General features: G+C 51.9%; 5 protein-coding genes across 5 annotated transcripts; 3 read left to right on the forward strand and 2 right to left on the reverse strand.

The window, feature by feature from the left end:
* Positions 1-516: 516 nt before the first annotated feature.
* Positions 517-2,695, reverse strand: AKAW2_80777A (hydrogen/calcium exchanger domain-containing protein; the record flags this gene model as incomplete). Its single annotated transcript, XM_041681835.1, has 11 exons — positions 517-639; positions 689-756; positions 805-1,024; positions 1,070-1,377; positions 1,425-1,457; positions 1,504-1,751; positions 1,800-1,841; positions 1,889-1,936; positions 1,982-2,048; positions 2,093-2,629; positions 2,692-2,695. 11 exons carry the CDS (start codon positions 2,693-2,695, stop codon positions 517-519), a joined length of 1,698 nt encoding a protein of 565 aa, XP_041548738.1.
* A 4,322-nt stretch (positions 2,696-7,017) lies between these two features.
* GAS1_4 (1,3-beta-glucanosyltransferase gas1) lies at positions 7,018-8,802 on the forward strand (the record flags this gene model as incomplete). Its single annotated transcript, XM_041681836.1, has 4 exons — positions 7,018-7,104; positions 7,169-7,206; positions 7,261-7,286; positions 7,340-8,802. The coding sequence occupies 4 exons, from the start codon at positions 7,018-7,020 to the stop codon at positions 8,800-8,802; spliced, it is 1,614 nt and encodes a 537-aa protein (XP_041548739.1).
* A 476-nt stretch (positions 8,803-9,278) lies between these two features.
* AKAW2_80779S (putative MFS transporter) lies at positions 9,279-11,135 on the forward strand (the record flags this gene model as incomplete). Its single annotated transcript, XM_041681837.1, has 6 exons — positions 9,279-9,794; positions 9,863-9,923; positions 9,984-10,240; positions 10,300-10,696; positions 10,803-10,934; positions 11,035-11,135. 6 exons carry the CDS (start codon positions 9,279-9,281, stop codon positions 11,133-11,135), a joined length of 1,464 nt encoding a protein of 487 aa, XP_041548740.1.
* Positions 11,136-11,310: 175 nt separating this feature from the next.
* AKAW2_80780A (transcription factor domain-containing protein) lies at positions 11,311-13,711 on the reverse strand (the record flags this gene model as incomplete). The annotated part of the gene is made up of 4 exons (XM_041681838.1): positions 11,311-12,087; positions 12,139-13,324; positions 13,434-13,562; positions 13,644-13,711. 4 exons carry the CDS (start codon positions 13,709-13,711, stop codon positions 11,311-11,313), a joined length of 2,160 nt encoding a protein of 719 aa, XP_041548741.1.
* Positions 13,712-15,797: 2,086 nt separating this feature from the next.
* On the forward strand, positions 15,798-16,136 carry AKAW2_80781S (uncharacterized protein; the record flags this gene model as incomplete). The annotated part of the gene is made up of 1 exon (XM_041681839.1): positions 15,798-16,136. One exon carries the CDS (start codon positions 15,798-15,800, stop codon positions 16,134-16,136), a length of 339 nt encoding a protein of 112 aa, XP_041548742.1.
* Positions 16,137-16,793: the final 657 nt, after the last annotated feature.

Below are 16,793 nucleotides of genomic sequence, written 5' to 3' on the forward strand. Positions count from 1 at the left end.
GATAGATAGATATATGTGGAGGGAAGGTAGGAAGGGGAGGAAATATTGGTCTTTTTATATCTTGAAGAGAGGACGATGGTAATTCGATTGGGTTTTGACATCCATTCAATCGAGGACTAATTCATCTAGGCGTTGTCTGGTTGATCACTGATGCCAGTGATACAATGGTATTCCATAGGGTAGACATTGAATATTTGGCAAAATGAAGGGCTACACTTCACTATTTCCAGACCTGCTGTCCTTAGGGTTAGACCCGGGTGCGCTTTGAATCGGAAAATTAAGGGTATCCCAACTAATGAATTATCGATTATTGAATCAGCTAGACATTAGTTAAATGTAATGTATCTTTCATCAGCAATACTTTTATCGACAAACTAAATAAGACGAGTCATGCAGTTGGTATCCGGCATCACATAAAAAGATTAATCCAGAAATGAAGGCATCATGACAATATTATACACGTCGAAGAAGAAAATGTTCATCCTGCTCCCACTAGTATGACGATGGCAGGCTGCCCTATGCGCTGGGCTCGGTCTTGGAGGGGTAGAACCAGGCGGCCACGGCTATGATGAGGTACATCATCATTAACAATACGCCCTCTAGCCAGTGCGACTTTCCGTCGGCGATGAGGTAGTTGACCTGCGAGGGTTAGTCGATACCGACATGTAGCGGAGGGTGAGAGACATACCAAAAGAACAGCCACGAAAAGGAGAATAACCTGGAAGGCATCGAAATACAGAGTCATGTCGTCGTTACCTGCTTCTGTCAGTATCACATCATATCCGTATAGTCAGTCAAACTTACCCATGCCCCATCCGATCACGATGATCAAAGGCAGCACCAATAGCGCAATCTGCATGCTGGATCCGACCGCAACACCAATGGCCAGATCCATCTTGTCCTTGCATGCCACAGTCACGGCGGTGGCGTGCTCAGCCGCATTACCCACAATAGGCAGAAGGATCAATCCGACAAAGGTCTCAGAGATGTGGCCTTGCGTTGTGAGGGCGTCAATCGAGTCAACCTAAACAATTAGCTATGCACATGACGAGAGAAAAGAGTAGCGTACCATAAACTCAGCGCACAGAGCAACAAAAACAGTGGAGATAACGAGGGTCAGCACAGCCACGAGAACGCTCAGCTGAGGCTCTTCCTCCTCATCGTCCGGTTCCTGCAATTTCACGTTCTGCGCATGCTCACCCGCCATGGAGGCGGACATCTTGCCGATCTGCGCAATACCACGGCTGGCATCACCTTCGTTCACCTTTTGCCGTCTCTTCTCCACCTTGGGGCTGGGGGCGTTGTAGATTTCCGTGTGCGATTTGAGCTGGAAAAATAGGTAACATCCGTAAACGACCAGCAGAATGACACTGGTGCCTGCAAAATGTAAGCTTACATACGACCACTTTTGGTAAGGTACATACCTCGTGACAGGGGTGCGACTCCCGTATCGCCAGCTGGAAACTGTTAGCTGCGTCAGACGAACGATTCTTTGAAACTTACCATCGGACCAAGCGTGGAACGCCGTGGGAATAATCAAACTTCCCACGGCCAACGCTAGCAAACTAGCGGCAGTCTGAGCAACCACGGGATTGAAGTGTTGCTCGAGACGGTCGATACCACCAAAGAAGAAGCACATGCCCATGACCAGAAGCAGGTTAGAGAGCATACTTCCAATCAGAGATGTTTGGACAATGGTGACTTCATTGTCGACCAGAGCGATAATGGCAACAATAAGTTCGACCGCGTTACTGCATCAGGTTAGATCAGAAGAAAATTAGACGGAGAATAGAACTTACCCGAATGACGCATTAAGCAGACCTCCAATTGTCTCACCCGTGCTGTGTCTTCATTAGAATAATCCAGTCAGAACGTTGGATCAACATACCGCATGGCAATCTCTTCTGTCGCGTAACTCAGCATGGCTGCAAGGGGACTGTTCATGTTAGCTGAGAAGTCGCACAGGGGAGCGAAGACCTACATGATGGCGATAAAATTAACCACAAAGACAGCCACTGGGCTAACACCATTGACATAATTCAACGCAACTATCAGAGTCAGTACTGCAGCTTAGAACTGGTGAGTTACTTACTTCCAACAGGCGCGGCGAGAAGCAAAACATTAATCCAAGAATTGAAGATCGTAGCCTTCAGCTGTCCCATGACGGTGAACTTCTGCTTCTTTCTCATCGGCTTGCCCGAATCAGTGGTCAACTGATCGTCGTCGGGCTTGAAGGTGTTGCTCAAGAAGGTCCTTCTCTTCCGCGGGCCCTGCAGGTCTTCGGGCTCATCCTGGCGCGGAACATTGATTGGAACTTGACTATGCATGGAAGGGTCGGTGCCGACTTTGTCATTGCTGTCGCGTCCAACCAAATCAGTGCCAGCAGACTGAGGAGGGAAGCTGTCTGCATGCTCAGGGCCGACCAGGCCATCGGTCATGTCTCTCCGTCGCCGGCGCTCCTCGGACAGGCGTACTCCGCCTTCGGATAAGACGGGGGTGAGTCGGTTTTCCAGCTGGATAGAATTTGTGCGTCGGGGCTGTCTGCGAAACTTCTTGAAAGGGTTGACCAAGGATGGTTCGCCCTCCTGGTCATACCAGGCCAGTTTCCTGGCATGTCGTTTGTAGATATCTAATGCCAAGATACATGTTAGCGACGGTCGCGGGCGGAAAAGGGGAAGAGAGAATACATACGCATGTTAATAGGCGTGAACTATTTATCGATGTTTTGATATAACAAGAACAATGCAGGGGTCTGGGGATTTATGTACTAAATGATAATTAGGTACCATGTCAGCGATGATATATAAGAGACAAATTTAGTAGAAGGGTGATCGACGGAGCCGCGTTGTTGAGAGGCGATGAATGCACATGGCGTCCCAACAGCGCGGTACCAGCAGTCATCCATGCTTGATCCAATAGGCAAGACAAAGAAAAGCAATAGACTCACTGACGTGGAGTAGCCAAGTGATAGACTAGACGACAAAAAGAGCCCTTGTTGGAGGCTCAAGTGTGGCTGAAGTGGATTCGTGAAGACTCCGCCTCGAGTGGCTGTCTAAACTACAGTCGAGCTGGAGGGGATTCAGTTTGATTTGCGACGAACTAACTGCGCCGTCGGAGATATCTTAAAATGGGTCCGATGCTGATGCGATAATTATAGGAAGAAAAAATCAAGAAGCGAAAAGGAGGGACGTCGCGCGCAGCAGCAGCTAGCGATGGAATATATAGAAAAAGCCTAATATTGCGGGAATGCAGCAACACGGGGACTGTGCAATGACAACGGTAAAGAGCGACAACAGAGTCCAAAGCAGGACTGGATGAAAAGAATGACACCTCACAAACTGCAAGGGCAAGTGCCGACAGACACACAGAAATCTCACACACAACGATTGAAAGGAGAGAATTGCACAGGAGAGTTCCAAGTTAATTGTCGTCACAATCTCTCATTATTTGGTTAGAGTTGCTGCAGTGTCGAAGCACAGCCACAAACTACCGCTAGTCTACGCACACGCAGGCCTCTCATTTGCTGGATCCTCCCGATTGATATTTGATAACCCCCAATTGTCCCCATCGGCAAAGAGGCATCCCGCAAGCTCAGTGGCTACCCAGCTGGCGAGTGGATGGAGCTTTTGGTGATTCCAGCCCCTGGCGCTTCTAGAGAAGGCAATTGACAACCAGAGGACCCCCAACAAGCAGCCCGCCAAGCCCAAGATTGCCTCCGAACTAACGTAATTTGGCTTCGCATTTGCGAGCGGAGTGCAAAATTCATCATGATGATGCCCTGGGTTCTTGGCTGATCCAGGGGCACAAAGAGCACAAAGGGCCCGACAGGAGAGACTTCACCCTCATCGGGCCTCTATTGCAAGCATGCTACCTGTCTGTCAGGTAGGACAGGTAGGAGATCTATATATATTGGGCAGCAGTATGGCCATCACTAAACGCTGTTGCAAAGTCTCTTTGAAGGTGAAGCGCGACAGAATGGCCCCATTTGCCAGAGGATCTGGTAGTTGTCGTAATCAAAGTTTAAAACTTTGGCGAAGCAATTGCGGCCCCCTGGCTTGTTTCGCGCTGCCCCATGTGGTGGTCGCTGATTGGTGAGACTTCTTACTCAGATATTAGATAAGCGGGAAAGTGCCTGACCGCCACATCTGTGGCTGTTGATGACTGAGCCACATGTATCATCCACAGTATATACAGCACACTGCCACACGCACCGCCACAAGTAGTCAGTCCAGGCTGCTCCCACATGGCTCATAAGTCACTGTGAGGTCAGTCAGTTTCATCGAACATGGCTATCTCCGTCAGTGTGAACCATCTGCCGCCGTTCAGAGAAGGAACCTCGGTTACCCTGGGGATAGAGAAATGCACATCTTGTGCTACCCAGCTGACATTCTGACCAGGCGTCAACCAGTTAACATCTTGTCGATCGGGAAATGCAACTCCGACCACAGTAGACAAACAACAAACCGAAGCGCCGGAAACGTACGCAGCAGGTGCTACAAAGACATGCCTTGCAGAGTGGTGACCCTCACCGGTGCAAGGTGAGGACTGCGACAGTTGAATCGGCCGCAGTTGGTCACCATCCCCCAGTGTGTGGAGTCACACAACACAGTGATCGTGGCGCCTACAAGCTCCAGCAGAGCAAGCCGATGACGTCCAACGGTGAACGGCAGGCTGGATCGGTGAGGCCGCCCTCCAGCCTCATACCAGATGTGGGGTGATCTCCCTTGCTTGGAAGGAGGGGGTTGGAGGGGAGAATGAGGTCATGGCTACATGACGGATAAATGATGAGGGATGGCAACACCGACAGAGACACGGTCAGTATGGGTGGACGAACAGAGACATCATCGAAGTAATAAGGAGAAGGCAGCAACAGAGAGGCAAAAGTAACAGGCAGTCGACGGGCTGTTATTGGGTTGACTAGGAAGCCACTCGATGATCTCTCAAAGCTTGGTATCCCGTGTTTTGTTTCGGCAGCCGATCACAGCTGATGCTTCCGTTTTGGGGACGGGCTGGCTTCGTTCTTTGTAGTAGGTACGAAGTTCTTTGACTCCTGAGTGTTGCGGCATTTCCAGTCCAACAGACCCCACGAAAGGGTGCCTCAAAGAGAGGCAGACTATACTGTGTAAGCGAGTCAGACTCCTGCTCCACCGGAAGCAGAGCTATTGAAGACTGTCTGAGACTGACGGAGGTTTATTTAAGCTGGACAGCGACTATTCTCCTAATTTACGTCAAACACTATAGATAGACACGGCTAATCCGGAAGAATGATTAGAAGCCGTGGGAAGCAAACGTGGATACAGTGTACACCCAATGCAGATGAAGCGATGCGAGACAAGCAATGATGAAGCTCCATCGGAGTGGGTAGAAGGAAGAGGAAAACCACTGCAATCAAAACAAAATAGTAATAATAATATAAATAAATAAATAAAACAGACATTTGATGAGACGATCAGTTGCCATCCATGTTTCATTCTCCTGGACATGAATTGTGGATCCCAGAGTTGGGATTTGTTACCTTAAACTTACCTAGCCTTACATTAGTTTACGGCCCCTCGGGGGTGGTCAGGGCCGCCAGACCCTTAGACCCTGCCAGGGTCCGAGGGTCTTTCCCCTTCCCCATTACCGTCTGATACACGGTATGGTCAGATTACCATCACAAAACCAACCATTTCGATGCGCTCTTGGCATTCTTGGCAAAGGCCCGCTCGGTCCGGCAGACTCCTCTTTTTGGCAGTGCCAGCGCTGCTTATAGGAGAGGTTTCAGTGGAAGGTGTCAGAAGTCATGGAAATAGTACCAGAGTGTCTGACTTGGTCCATTGGATGTGTCTCAATGTTAGAAGTGTGTATTTAAAACCAACTTACAAGTATATTTCGAGTCTCAAGCACATCATCATCTTCCCGTTTCCCATCTTTGGCCCTGAGGATGTGCAGTGAGTGAGCCGTCCAGGAGAGAATCCCAATAAGCAGACGCCCCACAGCACGGAGAGGGAGGAAGGGCCTGAGAGGCCAATCTCCCAGCGACAGGGACGGAAATGGCGAGAGGATGAGCCCGGGAGTTGCCCAGTTGGATCGGGTCAGGAACAAGGAACCAGGCTCGGCATGAGTCTGGACCCGTCAGGACATTGTATTACCGCCCGTATCAAAAACCCCCGCCAGGGTCTTGAGCCAATCATCCCACAGGGTCCTGGGGCTAGTTTCACCCTTTCAGCCCACTCGCTTTCTTTTCTCTCCTCTGTTTCGTTCGTTTACCCATGGTCCTTTCCAGCCAGTTCTGGTTTTTTTCAAAGTGGAATTGAATTGGCTCTAACGCCCACACGAATGCTTGACGGGAAGAAGAGATTCACAAGAAAAAGGCTTGTCTATGGAAATGAGAGACGATCCATGACACTGCCACATGGAAGAGTCAGATGGTAGCATTGGAACTAGTAACTATGGAAGTGAGAAGGATAGTAGGATAGCCCCATGGGCCGGACAATGGATTGTCCACCCTGGAGATCAACATCAACCGGAACTCCAATCACAGTGGAATTTACTATTTTTACAGCGGAGGGCGTCGTAAGCCAGAACATCCGACAGGCACACAGCCAACAAACGATGGATACTGATAGTTAGTACTCTGATTGTTTGTTAGTGAGTGAGTGAGGCAGGGGCCGGGGCCACTCGCTTCCCCCCGTCATTCGCCTCCTCCCCCCCCTTCTGGTACTGGTTATTTCCAAATACCCCCTCCCTCCTCTTCTCTTCTCTTCTTCTTCTTCTTCCTTCTTCTCTCCATCTTCTTTCTTTCTTTCTCTCCTTCCCAGCCACTTCATCATCCATCCAGCCATCGCTATATCCACGGCGCCTTGTTTCAGCCGTCAGTCACTCGTTGTATACTTCTAGACTTTCTTCCTCTTCCTCCCTTGTATTTCAACTCTCCTGTGGAAAGTTGATAACTCGGGAACTGCAGTATTTCATCTGCAGATTTAGAATCAGCTACATTGAATTCGGACTCTCGCTTCACACATCACTGTTCACATAATGAAGTTCTCTGCTACTACCCTTGCTGGAGCTTCGCTCCTCCTGGGCCGCGCTATTGCTGCGGACCTGCCTGCCATTGAGGCCAAGGTATGTTTCCGCCATCCGCCGCAGGGCTGGAGGTCAAGTTCCTAACTGGTCGGGTTGGAAACAGAGCAACAAGTTCTTCTACTCCAACAATGGCACCCAATTGTAAGTTATCCTACTACATGGTCTTGTTATAGCCTTCTTACTGACCTCTTCTAGCTTCATCCGTGGCGTTGCCTATCAGCGTATGTCGCTCAATTGTCAATGGCGCCTCGACGCGCAGCTAACCCGTCACCAGAGGACTACACGAGCAACGGCACTGACTCCTCCAACGCGGACTACACCGACCCTCTGGCCGATGCCTCTACCTGCAAGCGTGATATCCCCTACCTCCAGCAGCTGCGCACCAACGTGATCCGTACCTATGCTGTCGACCCCACCAAGGACCACACCGAGTGCATGCAGGCCCTGCAGGATGCTGGCATCTACCTCATCACTGACCTGTCGGCCCCCTCGACCTCCATCAACCGGGACGACCCCCAGTGGAACACCGACCTCTACTCTCGCTACACCAGCGTCGTCGATGCCTTTGCCAACTACACCAACGTCATCGGTTTCTTCGCCGGTAACGAGGTCGCCAACAGCCAGAACAACACCAACTCCATTGCCTACGTCAAGGCCGCCGTCCGTGACATGAAGGCCTACATCAAGGCCAAGAACTACCGTACCTCCCTCGGTGTTGGTTATGCTACTGACGATGACTCCACCATCCGTGACGACCTGAAGAGCTACCTGGTCTGCGGTGACGCTGACGACCGCATCGACTTCTTCGGTTACAACATCTACGAGTGGTGCGGTGACTCTTCCTTCAAGACCTCCGGTTACTCGGCCCGTACCGAGGAGTTCAAGGACTACCCCGTCCCTGCTTTCTTCTCCGAGTATGGCTGCAACAGCCCCTCTCCCCGTACTTTCACCGACGTCCCCGTCCTCTTCGGTGACCAGATGAACGACGTCTGGAGCGGTGGTATCGTCTACATGTACTTCCAGGAGGACAACGACTACGGTCTGGTTTCCGTCGACGGCTCCAGCGTCAGCACCCTTAAGGACTTCTCCAACCTGTCTTCCCAGATGCAGAAGGTCACTGCCACCGGTGTGAACAGCAACAGCTGGTCCGCTAGCAACACTGCCACCCCTACCTGCCCCAGCGTCGGCACCGCCTGGGAGGCCACCAACACTCTTCCCCCCTCCCCCAACGAGGATCTCTGCTCCTGCATGGAGGCTTCTCTGTCTTGCGTCGTCAAGGACTCCGTCAAGGAGAGCAAGTACGGTGACCTGTTCGACTACATCTGCGCCAAGGGTGACTACTGCGATGGCATGTCCAGCAACTCCACCACTGGTGACTACGGTGCCTACAGTGTCTGCTCCACCAAGCAGCAGCTCAGCTTCGTCATGAACCAGTACTACGAGAAGCAGAGCGCCAAGGCCAGCGCTTGCGACTTCAGCGGTGATGGTACCACCACCTCTTCCAGCGCTGCCACTGGCACCTGCTCTTCCCTGCTCAAGGAGGCTGGCACCGCCGGTACCGGCAGCGTGACCTCCTCCCCCACTGGCGGCGGCTCTGTTGCCAGCGCCAGCTCCAGCACCTCCGAGGGTGCTGGTGCCGGTCTGACTGCCCCCAACGCCGTCCAGGTCGGCAGCTGGCAGCTGGGTGCCTACGCGGTGACCGCCGTCGGCGCCGCTCTTGGCATGATCCTGCTGTAAGCGTGAAGCGGAAGTGTGGGGGGCCATGGAAGCATGGCCCGTTAGACTGGTGGATTTGTTAGCCGTACATAATTGAATCCGTTCTACTTTGTGATTATTCCAAGTAGCATTTAATACACATATTTTGTATCACTACTTTTGAGCTATCCTTGAAACTGTAACAGAATATCACTATAACACTATAGATCGGTATGATGTGTATTGCTGTATGTTAAAGTTCTTACCTGTAGTATGCAGCTGCAGACACGCGATCCAACTCCGAAAGTGCGTGCGTGTCAAACGGGCGTCGGCAGCGGATGCCGACTCGGTCAGATGTCCGAACAGACCGAGCGAGCAGTTCGGCCACACACTCGGCAGGCCGAATCGGACAGAGTCTGCACGAGATATATAAGATAAGAAGTATCGCAGATAGCAGAGTAGATCGTACCCAAAGATTCTAAACTCAATTCCATTATAATACTTCATAGAAGGGACCCATGCCGGCCATGGCTTCCGATCTCGAATCCAACCCGACTCTACCCAAAGAGGCACATACAGACCACAATGACACTCCCAAATCACAACAACCATCAATAATCAACGAAAAGCCCACAGTGACAAGAGGCTATGACCTCCCCTTCTGGCACAAATCCATCATCCTCTTCATCGTCTCATGGATGACCCTAGCTGTCACCTTCAACAGCACCTCGCTGCTCCCCGCCACCCCCGAAATCGCAACCCGCTTCAACACCACCGAGGAACTCCTCAATGTCATCAATGCCGGTGTATTATTGGCCATGGGCTTTTCTTCGCTCATCTGGGGTCCCATGAGTCGCTTAGTCGGCCGTCGCATTTCGTATAACATCGCCGTTTTGGTGCTGTGCGGGTGCTCGGCGGGTACGGCCGCCGCTATCAATTTGCCCATGTTTACGGCCTTTCGCATTTTGGGTGGATTGACGGGCACCTCGTTTATGGTTATGGGGCAGACCATTTTGGCGGATATTTATGAGCCTGTACATCCCTCCTCCTGCTGTATTGGTATGTTGTCTGGAAGTGAGCTGATGTTAGTATGTATGAATAGGTTGTTAGAGGAACAGCAGTGGGATTCTTCATGGTAGGGACTGTTGCGGGTCCAGCTATTGGTATACCTCCTCCCTAGCTTACCCTATACTATATGCTCAAAAAGAAACTAATGAATGTAGGCCCCTGCTTCGGCGGCATCATCGTCACCTTCGCCAGCTGGCGCATCATCTTCTGGGTGCAAGTCGCCATGACAGGCTTCGGCCTGATCCTATCCCTGATCTTCGTCCCTGAGATACCCTCAGCAGACGCAAAGATCATCACCACTGCCACTGCCACCACCACACCAACGATGAAAGAAACCACTCTTCGCATCCTCGCCGCATTCAACCCCATCCACATCGTCCGTCTCTTAATCTACCCCAACATCTTCCTCGCCGTACATAACCCCCCTCCCTTCCCCCCCCCCAAACAATCAACATACTAACAAAACCAAAGTGTATAACCTGCGGCTTCCTCTCCACCTTCCAATACGCCATCCTCACCTCCGCCCGCTCCATCTTCAACCCGCGCTTCCACCTCACCACCGCCCTCGTCTCCGGCCTCTTCTATCTCGCCCCGGGCGCCGGGTTCCTCGTGGGGAGTATTCTCGGCGGCCGCCTCTCCGACCGCACGGTCCGAAACTACATCAAGAAGCGTAACGGAACCCGTCTCCCCCAGGATCGACTCAACTCCGGTCTGGGGACATTATTCTTCGTCCTCCCCGCCGCGGCGCTCGTCTATGGGTGGACCCTGCAGGAGGAGAAAGGCGGGATGGTGGTCCCCATCATTGCGGCGTTTTTTGGGGGTGTGGGGCTTATGGGGACTTTTAATGGATTGAATACGTATGCTGCTGGTAAGCCTTCTATTCCATTTATTACTGTGTTGTGTCTATTATGGCGCGTTGAGGGTTGGTTTGGATCAGCTAATGATGATGATGTGTGTTGGGTCGGGTTGAATAGAAGCACTCCCCCATCGCCGATCCGAAGCCATCAGCGGGAAATATATCATCCAGTATTTGTTTTCGGCGGGGAGTAGTGCGGCGGTCGAGCCGTTGATTGGGGCGATTGGGGTGGGGTGGACGTTTACCATCTGTAGGTTTTTTCCCCTCTTTCATTTATTTCCTAGAGGGGTGTGTTGTGTTGTGTTGTGTTGGTGTGGTGGATATCAGGCTAACTGGGTATGATGGTGTAGGTGTGTTCTTGTCTATCATTGGGGGCGTTTTGGTGGTGACTATTACCCGTAAGGGGTTGGATATGCAGAGGTGGGTGGAGAGGAGGTGGGGAGAGGCTTGATCTCTCTCTCTCTCTCTCTATTGTTGAGGGTTTAGTCAAGTTATGAGTTGATGTGTTTATGGGTATGGTTTGCATGGGCTGGTGTTTGGTTGTTGGTTTCATGATAGATGGATAGATAGACCTGATACATTTACATAGACACGTAATCTATATACTGCATATGTCTAGTCTGTGTTCAGCTATACCCCTGGTACACATGTTCCTCATTCATATATGTATCCACCGGATGCAACATGCCCAGATCAAAATCACTCTGCGCCAAAAAGTCCTGCATCGTCGGCTCCATAAACGCCATCGCCGTCGTGAACCCGCTCGTCGCATCTCGTACGACACCCCCCTCTAGCACCCCTGTCGTCACCGGGTGTAGTCCGAACTCTGCTGGTCCCATCGGCCCCTCGGCTATACTATGCGCTGTCAGCGCCGTGTTCGACGACGCTGGGGTCGCCGCCGCCGTGGCCGCTGCAGACGCGGCTGCATCCTTGGCGGATACCGTCCCCGGTCCTATCGCTGCAGCGGCGTTCCGTCGACTGCGGGAATCGCGTCGTCGCTCGCTCAGGTATCGGTCCAGGCAGACTTTGACCTGTTCCAGGTTGATGTAGAATTCCGATGCCGCTAGATTGCCATTCTCGCTCATTGAGCGCAGCACTTCCATGCCGGTTTCGAAGGCCCCCAGGTCTGCTGGGTTGCCGACGGGCGTGAAGCTGGACATGGCCAGCACGAGTGCGGAGGAGAAGAGGTAGTGTGCGTGGAAGAATCCGAAGGTTGGCAGTGTGCCGTTGATCCATCGAGTTAGGATGATCGAGTGTGAGTGTCGTGCGGCGTGGATGCAGGCTTCGCCGAGTGTGAGCACCGGCTGGGAGATCTCTTCAATGTCCTCTGGTCGGGCTCCGTCCGCTTCGCTTAATTTGATCAGGATGTGGAGCAGTGTTGGTCGGGTGGTCAGAATCACACACTATTTGCGGTCAGTTATTTGATCGATCTTATGGGAAGTGGAATGATGTACCTGGTTGAATGAGAGATGCAGCGAGCCTACCGGCGTCCGACTCATCTCTGGCTCCACCTGGTCCAGTCGCAGATGCTCGGGCAGGGTTTCCACCCAGTTCTTCAGCGCTTTCAAGAGCTTCTGCACCCTCTGCAGAAATGTTTCGCTGTACTTGCGGCGACTGTACAACTTGGCGATCGTCTCACCCACGATCCGTGCCAAGCTGATGTTGGCCTTGAGGTACTCGGTATCGGAGAACTGCTCCTCCTGTAACTGCGCCGGGGTGACGTTGGACGGCATGTCTAAGTGGATATCATCATCCAAAATCTGTGACGGTAGGCCCATCTTCGATCCCCACATGCGGTCGAAGATGTAGATGGTCCACCAGATGCGCACCCGGTGCTGCCTCTCGATCGGATCGATCAGTTGCGACTCAGGGACATTGTGGTTCATTCCAATCGACAGTCCCAAACGCATGGCACTCCCAATCAAAACATAGGCCGAATGCCGTCGGTTCAGATAATACGAGAATAGAGACAGCAACAACAGCGTCTCCAAATGCGTGATACTCGTCCTCTCCGGTAGCACCTGCACCAAGCTCAACGCTCGCGCAAAGTACTTGGTGCCCGGTACTCTGGATCCCGAGGAAGGCTCATTTCGCATGGAGTAAGCCTCTCCAAACGCAAACAGAGCAAAGAACTTGCACTGGTTGACCTTGCACTCAAATTCGCCCGTCTGGTAGATCTCCTCGAGCTTCTCCAGCGTCGACTTCCGCAGTACCAGATGGTAAATGAAACCGATCTGCCGCAGCGCAATTTTCAACAATAGCCGCGCCTGGTGCAAACTCGGCCACCAGATATCCCCCGTATTAGCCGCGGCGATATTCTCATCCCGGACATACTGCGTGCGCGTAATATGCGCCGTCGCATTACTCCCGGTCAAGAAGCGCCGGAAGCGCGTCGCAAAAGCCGTGCATGCCGCCTCACCCACGAAAATCGGCGGCGCAGACGGATCGTATGGGTGGAACCAAGCCCGGTCCCCAATCAAAGGATTGCGCACGTTGGGATTATTGCTTTCCGCTTCATCTGGCGCCTCTGCCGTTCGCGACGGGCCGCCGCCGCGCCCGTCTTCGGCCTCGGTCGCGTTGACCGAGGGGGTCGGTTGTTCTCGCAGACGTCGAAGCTCGGCCTGCAGTTCGTGCAGATAACTGTGGAAAAATTCGATCAGTCTAATTCCCGGCTACTATAAAAAGTCATGCATGACGTCCTTCCATCCCCGAACATCGTGTGAGTCACAAACAGGAGTGTTGGACATACCTCTCGCTCACTTTGACCTGACGGTCCCGAGGTGCGTATTGGCACTCATCGGCACAGCCAACCTGGCGGCATTTGGCGCAGGGCTGGTCGCCCGAGCATTTGATTTTGTGTGCGTGACATCGTTGGCAGCTGGATTTGCACGATGAAATTAGCAGTGATGCTGAGATATTGCTGCTGTGCGAGAGGGCCACAGTAGAAGGCACAACTTACGCAACAAACTTCCTCCGTTTTGGGCATTCGACCTCTTCGGTCGCTCTGGAATGTTTTCTACGGTTCATGAGTCATGACGATGCCCGACTTGATGTATCAGGTCCTGAAATTGTCCGCAAAAGACAAGTAGATAACTGATGCAGAGGATATTCTGATGAAGTTGGATGAATTAGTGATGGATCGAGTTGTTCGGACTGTCGGCGGTCGGTTCAACATCGCCGAGCCTCAGGCCGAGATGTCGCTTAGATAAGAACAACCAACACAACAGCAGACAGCAGGAGCATGGATTAGTTAGGCATTTGTACATTTCACACGATAATAATAGTTAGGCTTGATACATGGTAGATATACATAATCTAATGGTTTGGTAGCGGTCTCGTATGGAATACTACTAGCAACATTCTCCGTTCCTGGGAAATGGTATTAGAAAGCACGGACATGATGAGATATATATATCCGGGCTGTTTAACTGCCACTGGATGCTATCTATTTTCAGAACTTCAACTACTTACTCTTTAGTACTAGCCTCATGCTTGTAGAACCTACTATTTCGTACTACTGTTCTACTATGGACAAGCAAATCGAATTACTTCCTACGCGCAATTCAGGTTAGTGCGTCCTACTCCACTGTCACTGTCAAGTGCCCATCTACAAACTTTGAACCGAGTGGAGCCTCGAATAAAGATCGTCTCGGGCGAGTTTCAACCGGTTTTGAGGGCGCACACGAAGCAAGTCCGCGACCCAACACGTGCATTCTACACCTGTGAAATCAACATCTCCCATCATTGTGGCGTTACTGCAGCGCAAATGCAGTGTCAACCGCGCCAAGGGCGCCACGGCGATCCTCGCAAACCTTCTACCTTGTAAAGCCGCCCGCTTAGCGGAAAGCGTTCTTCCACCACTCCAGGTTATGATCTCCGGCACTCGGCCGTTGTGCGGACACCGGAAATGTTGTGTAATCCGAGGCAACACCAACATTGAGCCCAGACAGAAAGCCCCATTGGACTTGTCAACGGAGATTTCCGATCCGTTTCTATTGCAAAGTGCCTACTACATATCTTCTAAAGCACGGATCCTGTAACATCACCTTCCCGCCTCCTTGCTCAAGAAGCTGCGGACAAACAGTCCGTCCCTGAATGTCCACCATGAAACACCCTCTGGACGGCGGATGCGAAGAGACTTCTCGCTATCTGAAAAGTGAAGCTATAACCTCCCTAATGGTCTGGTCTCTTTGCCTCCTGGCTAATGTCTTGTGTTGTTTTCAGTGCCGACTGATACTGTGAGCCAAATGTGTCGAATTGCTTGGCCACGGAGCCTCCTCCCTAGAACGCGCTCGTGAACGATTCCCAACTCAAAGTGAAACGCAGAACGCGGCTCGCCGAACGTCATCTAAGGTTGTGCTGATGGAACTGGCTAGTCGCCCATGACATTGGCTGCTTCGGCACGGAGTCCCGGCTAGTGGTACCCCAAGGAAGCGATGCCCAGTGCTATGGTTGGCCGCCTCGTCCACGATCTGCGTCGAACCTTAAGAGAGCTTATCAAGTTCTATATCCGCAGACCCACGAGCTCGTGGATTGGAGCCACTGCAAATTGGTCTGATACCTACAGACTAGGCCAATTGGAAACTAGAGGGAAATTGGGGAAACAAGCTCATCGTGAAAGCCTCCCACATGATACCACTAACACCAGGTGCCGATGACTAGTAGCTTCCTCGATCGGCATGACAGATTCATTCCATGTGTGCTTGGTCAATGCTGGTCGATTGCAGAGATACCCGACCGGCTGGATTGTGTTGGGATGGCTAGTGGTATGATCAGTACATTTCCTGCAAGCATCATTGCTTTGACGCGCCAAGAGGCCACCAGCCAGCGGGGGGAAGAATCGCCTGGGACATACCGCATACGTACTGCGGCGTGGTTTGGTAACACAGACTGCCGGGCATGTGATGTTTAGCGACACGCATTACGCAAAAAGCCATATCATCATCATTTGACCTCAGCACGCAGTTGAGTAGCGCTCAAGGGAAGAAATCCCCAACCAGTACCATTCAAGCCTGTGAACATGTGATCACACCAATCTGTTCGCCACGCTTCCAGCCACCGCTTCATCCACCCAATACGGACACATGACCCTCCAAACGATCGCGGACAGTAGATGTATAGATGTCCGCTGAACTTTCAGCCAAATTTACATGCAAGAAAAATTCAAGTCGTCAACTTCCTGCCTCCGATACTAAAAATCGGCGAGAAAGCACGACCTCATCTGGCGTTTCCGGAACATTCTTTCGAGCTTCTTCAGCTTTCAACGTATCGTGGGACTAGAGCGAGGAAGAAGAGACATGAGCCAGACATCAAAGAGAAGGAGGAGAAAAGCCACGAAAAGGGCACGGATCACCGTAAAGAGACAATGTTCATGGGCAACGGGTGGCGGATGATGCAGATGATATACTGTTTACCTCGAATAGGCAGCAGCTTCCCCATGAATGCACAATGAATCCGTGAGGATTGTCGCAACCCCTCCCCGATCCAAGGATAGGTGGTCGTATGTCGACCCCGTCGTTGACACCAGTGGCTTACCAGAAAAAAAACATCCGAAAAGAAGCAATGGACTAGCTAGCCACCAGGTGCCCCTGCCGGTGTCGAGGTTGCGGGGTGTTTGCATTCCTCCCCGGGTGTTTAACTCAAAACCCCATGTCTAGGCCTCCTGAAATCGGGCTCGACGAGCTTTTAATTGGAGCCACTGAGCGACCTCAGGACATACAAGTGAGTAAAGACCACATGTTCAATGCCGGTGGCGCTGATCTAAGATTGGAGGTGTGTCATCCAGGTGGTGCAGCGGCGTGCACCAAACATTGTTACCTGGAGCCGATGCGAATCGCGAAATGCTTCCATCTCCCATGTTTTCAAAGGTGACTTGTGTTGCTGATGAGCTGGATGGGAGGGAACGGGGACGTCCGCCTCACCAACATTGGCACCGGGTTGGCTGTCATGCGGTCCCACGAGGTCGGGTCGCGCCCTTTCTAGCTGGGTCAACGGGCGAGCTTCTCGTCCCAAAAAGAAAATTAGGGAGGGCTTATGGATGAGAGAGAGCCTCTTTCTCTTGTCCAAAAATGCGGAGATGGAGGGAGCGAAGAACCATGGTTGAAAATGA

This window comes from Aspergillus luchuensis, chromosome 8 (assembly GCF_016861625.1).
Source record: "Aspergillus luchuensis IFO 4308 DNA, chromosome 8, nearly complete sequence".
Classification (NCBI taxonomy): domain Eukaryota; kingdom Fungi; phylum Ascomycota; class Eurotiomycetes; order Eurotiales; family Aspergillaceae; genus Aspergillus; species Aspergillus luchuensis.